We start from the raw sequence: 7189 nt of genomic DNA, 5'->3' as shown, positions 1-7189 counted from the left end.
GCATATGGAGAAGCGTGTACTGCAGTTATTTGTGGACTAGGAACTCTACCAATGACTTTCTTTCTTATGATCCAATTTTTGATGCATGTCTATTCTGCGAATGTACACAACAAGTGTCAAGCTTTGGTAGTTTTAAAATTTCTTCAGATGCTTATTTCTTTCTTGCCATTTATTTTTTTAACAGATTTTGGACATACTGGGGCAAAAAATATATTAGTGTCAGAATATTACTAATACGATTACAGTAAAACATTTCGTCTGTTAGTGTTACGCAGGACTCTTTCGATTGTATATCTTAGCATGTCACACTGCATTTATGAGGCCCAACGCGAATTAATAAATAGTGTACTTCTAATCATATCTTTCTTTTATTGCCAAAGTAAGTAAGTGTTAACAATAGTAATGATTTCTAAGGTATGTTAAATAATTTATGGTGTATATGCTTTAATAATAATTGATATTTTAGTTTACTTTATAAATCAACTTATTTAAATAGATATGTATTGAATTCAACTGTGTAACGAAACTGTGCAATTTAATTTAAATAATGTATAATATAATTGAATTGGATAACTGAATTTTATGTACTTGATTTGTGTAATTGATTTAAAAATAATTGACCTATTTACTGTGAATTGAAAATATTTAAAATTTGTACTAATAATAAATAGTTGTAAAATATAACACAACGCTTTATTATTCATCTACCAATATTTCAACTAAGTTATTCAGTTAATGTTTGCGTCTTGCATTCTTTAGACACATGTAGTGTAAAAGTTGCACGTGTTAATTAAAAAAAATTAAGAACAAGACAAAATAAAAGTTAATACTAAGCAAAATATTTTTTACACGCTAAATCTAGTTTTTATCTTTACAGATTTTGATATTAATCTTTGCTATAAATGAAAGTAGATGATCGTCTAAAGTCACAGTGTTTTAGATGGGCTGTACATGAAGAGACAATCTTTTACTTTTGTTACTGAAAAAAACTAACATACAAAGTCAACGAAAGCGTGAGGTCTGGTGCAGGGAATTACCAGCAAAAATATTCCAGCTAATATTTTAAGGCTCTGTCTACACTACCACATTTTACGTGACAAATACATGTATGGATACGGACATGATTATTTAAGGCTTTGTTCCCAGCTAATATTTTAAGGCTTTGTCTACAATACCACATTTTACGTGACAAATCCATGCTTTGCTCCTAGTTAAAATATCCCAGCTAACATTTTAAAGCTCTGTCTACACTACCACATTTTACGGGACAAAAAGAATCATGTATGGACTTGATTATTTTAGGCTTTGTTCCCAGCTAATATTTTAAGGCTTTGTCCGAACTCAAAATTTACGCGACAAATTTGTGTCATGTACGGTATCCATGTACGGACATGATATTTGTCATATAACATTTTATAGTGTATACGGAGCTTTAGGTTACAATTTGATGTATGAAACGTCTCTTGTAGAACAATAAATAATGTAGGCCCATCTAACGTAATTTTGCAATTAAATAACACTGCAACGTTGCTGCTATACCGCAAACAACATTCGCGAAAGTTATAATAACGTGTTGTAGTTTTCCATGTTTAATTCATGGAGTCAACATTCGTTCTTTGTTTTCTGTTATCTGCCTTTCTCCCTTGCATACCGTTTTTCTTCATTCTTTCTGAGCACTCCCATAATGATGCATTGAGACTTGCAGAATGCGCCTTATAAGTCGGTAACATTGCAACGTTGCTGCTATACCTTATACGGTATACCTAAAACAACATTCGAGAACGTTACAATGACGTGTCGTGGTTCTTCTTTTTTTTTTTTCTTGTTTTTTTTTGTGGGGGGGGGGGGGGGGGGTAATCAGAATTCGTGAGCTGATAACAAGAACAGAACCAGGTAAGTGGAATGCTAGCTCTCAACGAATGCTTTTTTTTTCTTTTTTTTTCTGGTTAATTCATGCAGTGCATTTTATTTCTGAATAGAAACCTGTCTATTGTGGCTCGGGATACGTGTCATTAGAACCTAAGTCAAGCGAAGTCCCTACCCCACCCCTTACAATGTACAGTTGTCTTAATTATAATAAGCTTCATGTGTCTTATTTATTTGGTTAATTTCTTCTTGTGTGATTGTTTAAGCGGATATTGACTAACGATGAATTTCAAAGCAAAATTAATGGAATTGAATAGTTTGTCTTTGCTGTTTTATCTTCTCATATAAATATAATGTAAAAATGTTGCTCTACGAAAAATAAATATCGATTTCGAACAAATCTGTTTTAAACCCAAATAGAATCAAATGCATTATTATATAGAAGGTACCGGTAACGAAGATAATTGTGATAATTATCACTGAACGAAAAACAATATTGAACTGCATAAATATATGTAGCGCCTGAAGAGTTTTAGCGGTTAATGTTACAAATATTCTTCAATGTTTTATGCCCATTTAGATATGATGTGCCTATATATAGTCATGATGTGATGTCATCATGACCATATTTAGGCATGTCACATGTTTTTGTCAAATCAAATTTAATAGTCTGGACAGGGCTTAATCTATGGAAAGTTCTAGAGTGTGGCCACATCCGCTTTCTTATGGATGAGATACCATTCGAACGGGAAGCTTCTGCAAACTACATACCAATTGTATTCACTGGAATTGGGTAATCAGAATTTGTGAGCTGATAACAAGAACAGAACCAGGTAAGTGGAATACTATCTCTCAACGAATGTTCTTTCAAAATTACCTTTTAAGATAGTCGGTAAATGATGGTCGCAGGTTCGAATCGATCCGGAGGCAGTTTTTAAGTTAGAAAAAGACCGGACAAGGATGTGGCTGCCTTTACGTCTAACTTAAAGACACCTCTTTAACTAATTATCCCATTTTTATTCTTATTTTATTCATTGTTGCATTATTTATTTATGATTTCAAACTAGGATTTAGGGGGGGCCGGCCCGGCCCCCCCTTTTGGGAGGTAAAAAAAGAAAAAGAAAAAGAAAAAAAAGAGAGAAAAAGGAAAAAATGATGGCCAAGAATGCCTCAAATGCTGTCTCTTATACACATCTTATATTACCTTGCAGTATTTAGGCCCCCATACTACACATACCTTGTTGTGTTTCAGGTCCTCGGGGTCCGCCAGGTTTGAAAGGCGAGAAAGGGAACAAACCAGTCCCAGCAGTTCCAGGTGAGGGAAAATACTGTTGATGGGGATTAGAACATCGATAAGATGATAATGATAGTAATGAGGAAGACGAATGACGAAATGTTAAACATTAGTATACGACACATCGATTTGTTCGTGATGGTGATTGTAATTGGAAAATATGATGCTGATTTCGAAATAATGGTGTTGATGATAATGATGACAATAACAATGATAAAAAATTACTATATATAATGATTTAAATATTGATGATAATGACAATGATTTTGAAGATTGTAAGTATGAAGATGGGATGGGAGATGATTATGAATAATGTACAAGTATGGCATCATCTCTTGTGAACTAAATTATGTGAAAGCTCGTCTACATAAGATAGGAACTCAAAATGAAATAATAATTATATTCACCTTATAGGTGTACCAGGTATACCCGGATTAAACGGTGAACATGGATTGCCAGGAAGCAAGGGGGAAAAAGGTAATCTATAATTTTTCCGATGTACACGAAGGTGTGTAAAGTACATACTATGATGTGAAAATCCTGCTGTTAAACATATATTAGTGTATTATTGTAGTTAATAGGGAGTTTTCGATGCACGACGTTAACCTTAAATTTAACGGATGACGTCATAATTTATTCATCTTGCGTTGCGGAGTACGTTAATTTCAGGATTTTACGTGCTCGACGTACGTTAGTTACGGGTGCGCATGCGTATTTAGATTTGTTTACAAAAAGGGGTGGAGCTATCGCGCTGCATGTTGGGAACTAACGTTAAAGTTAAGGTTAAGGTCGTGCGGTGAAAACTACTTAATAATAATTAGGTAACCGTATTCATTATCGCTTGCGAAATATCCCGAATATTATTGTTATTACTTTTATTATTATCATTATTATTATTATTATTATTATTATTATTATTATTATTATTATTATTATTATTATTATTATTATTATCATCAACATCACTATCATTATTAATATTATAATTATTATTATTACTGTAATATTACTGTACCATTATCATTTTCATTACTAGGCCTATTAATATTTCTAATATACATTACTATTATTTTTATGTGACCGAAATGTTTAATACAGTATATTAAGCGCGCTGTTCATATACACAACCCTATGATGTTTATTCTCCTTACAGGTAGCCGGGGAATTATGGGATTGTCAGGTAACTACATTATCTGCGCTAATTTTTCAGATGTGCATTACTGTTTATAAATTATATTGTACTATGAAAATAAAAAAAATATATCCCTCCTATGCCTCACCCCTTGAATATTGTTGCTGAGGTCCCGTAAAATGACAGCGTATCGTATGTAACAACTTGTGTTTGTGAAACAAGTGCGTATACTGTGCTTTGTTCTGATTGGTCAGTTGTTTAATTTGATTAACACATTTTTACAACTGGTACTTATTGTAAAATTATAACGATTAAACAAAAGTTAATATAAATATGACGTCATTATCATTGAAAACGCAAGCAAACGTTCGTTAATGACATTCAAATCTATTTGTTTCAAGGTGAACTTGGTGAAAAGGGAGCACAAGGTTCTCCAGGTGTTCAAGGAATCAAAGGTGAGAGTCTAAATCCGGGAACTCAATGCGCCGTACGACAGTGGTACGACTGCTCATATGTGTGAGCGATAGACGACGCGACGCCGTCTGCTGATTGTCGGTGGCAGTCTGAACGCATCGTCATTAAAACCGATTCGATGGGCACTTCGTGGCGTGACGTTCTCCATAGAATCGCCTTAAACCTGTTTTCCACTAGGCGAATTAAATTTATTCGCGCGAATCGAAAGCGTCGGCTTATACGCATTCGCATTCACATTTATATCGGTGTTTTTGATAAGTGAAAAATTCGCACCCCATCAGATCTCAGGAAGCGAACCGACGCTGTCCACTAGGCGAATTTATTCCTGTCCTAAAACTAGGTTTTAGGACAGGATGGGCATAAAATTGGGTCAGAGGCAGCGGTGGCCCCAGACATTTGCCGACAAGGGGTCCGACGTGTCCAACGGAGGGGTCCGAACCAAGGCGACGACGAAGCCTTGGTCGACGGCTGGAATAAAAAAAAATACTGTTAGGGTTCATGGGGCAAGTTTCTATGGCTTAATTTGGTCCTAATATGTGCTTTTAAATCACAATATTATGGATTGGCAATCAAAATAGCGTTATTTGGATAGGCAAGTTATTATTTATTTTAATTTATTTAATTGGGTTTTTTTTGCAAAATCAATGACAACTTAGAAAGAACATGGACTATCAATAAATGCAATCTAGATATTAGAAGTAGAATTATATATACCGTACTCGCGCGAATAAGCGCCCCGTTTGAATAAGCGCCCCTTCTAATTTGAATAATATAATAATATTTTCTTTTTAGCAAGTCAATAACCCAATTAATCCCGGGACTGCTGTTGTTGGCATAATTGAGCTGCAGGTCAATATCAAAATGAGGATATTTCTCTTGGACAGATGAGGGCTCCGATCCCTGGAATGACAGTATATTTCCAACTTTACTCTTTTTACATAGGCCTATTTGTCTATGCCTAGTCATACTCCTCTTTTTCTTTTCCGACAATTTGCACCTTTAGCACATTCTCATCTGAGTTTTCAAATAAAAATACAATGATCCTGCCATCCTGCTAATCTCAATCGGCCGATGGCTAACAAGCTAACCACTACTCACCACTACTATTTGCATCTGCTACGGTATTTTGCTGTTATGTAAATATTCACGCATTCTTGTCATGAGCCATGTTCTCTGGACGATTATCTTTTCTAACCACCATTCGTAATGTCCTTATATAATCTTTTTTCATTCAAAAAGTGCCTCTTGAATTTAATAATTTTCCATAAGAACCCTTCGATTTTCATCTATTTCCATAAGCGCCCCCTCAATTTCTACTCTGTTTTCATAAGCGCCCCGTTTAAATAAGCGCCCCTCCGAAAGTGTAAAAAATATTTTAAGCGCCCGGGCGCTTATTCGCGCGAGTACGGTACATAACATACCATTAATAAGGAATGTAATAAAAATAATATCAATAAAAATCCTTGATATGAATCAAATTATTATATAATAAAATAATAATGATAATGATAATATAATAATAGTAATTATTTTCATAATTATAATGCATCATTGGAGCAACATTTAAAAACAAAATTTTGGATTTAACACTGAGAGAGCCGCAACCAAATTCCGATGTTTCCAGCGTGCTTCCAATAACCTTCAATCACTGTCTTTATACCGCTTTATGTTGAGTTTTAATATGCCTATTATTTTTTATACATGATCGCTGACGGACTGTAAAATCAAGATGTTTTCTAGCCAAAGATAGTTGGCGGACCGCTTACACCACGAAATAAAATAATCCCGAGGAGTCGCAATAATTTTGAGCTGGACAAGCATAAGCCTATAATAGATATAATCATGTACTTACACAATTACTAACTATGCCAATTCTAAAATAAATATAAGTTGTTAAATACTTTAAATAAACACCTATAGGTACACGTGTTAAGTGAAACATATTATGTGTAGAATCTATTTCAATCGTCACTATAATCAGGGAACAATGATATGTTCCTTGCTATAATTGAGAACACCTCCTTGATGATTTCAACAACCATACACACTTTAAGGCCTACATTTACTTTACACATTTATGTTTACCTTTGACAGGCGTTCAAGGCCCTCCAGGTAATAGAGGACTGAAAGGCGAAAAGGGTGAGTCGTATGTTAAGCCTAAACATGGCTATGGTAACATCACATCATGATCATATATGCACAATCTAGACTATATATGGGCACATCATGACTATATATGGGCACATCATGACTATATTTATATGCACATCATTACTATAAACTCAAAATCATGATTAAGTGTCTAATACAGGCACGTACATTAAGCGGGATATATCAAGATTGTTAGTTAAATATCATTCACCTCATTATTGTTTTACAAGCTTCGAATGCTATTTGCTATTTCTGAGAATCACATTTAGCTT

At 34.3% G+C, this 7189-nt stretch overlaps 1 protein-coding gene across 1 annotated transcript; it reads left to right on the top strand.

Annotated features, from left to right (window-relative positions):
- Nucleotides 1-402: 402 nt before the first annotated feature.
- On the top strand, nt 403-6938 carry LOC117106069 (collagen alpha-2(VI) chain-like; the record flags this gene model as incomplete). The annotated part of the gene is made up of 6 exons (XM_033247406.1): nt 403-414; nt 3085-3181; nt 3575-3637; nt 4314-4340; nt 4694-4747; nt 6861-6938. Coding segments are annotated over exons 1-6 (331 nt in total), but the record flags the coding sequence as incomplete, so codon positions are not given.
- Nucleotides 6939-7189: the final 251 nt, after the last annotated feature.

The sequence above is a fragment of the Anneissia japonica genome, unplaced genomic scaffold, assembly GCF_011630105.1.
Source record: "Anneissia japonica isolate Jap-2015-1 unplaced genomic scaffold, ASM1163010v1 scaffold287931_len176634_cov123, whole genome shotgun sequence".
Classification (NCBI taxonomy): Eukaryota; Metazoa; Echinodermata; class Crinoidea; order Comatulida; family Comatulidae; genus Anneissia; species Anneissia japonica.
Note: the sequence above shows the minus strand (reverse complement) of the source record. Positions and strands in the feature narration are given on the sequence as shown.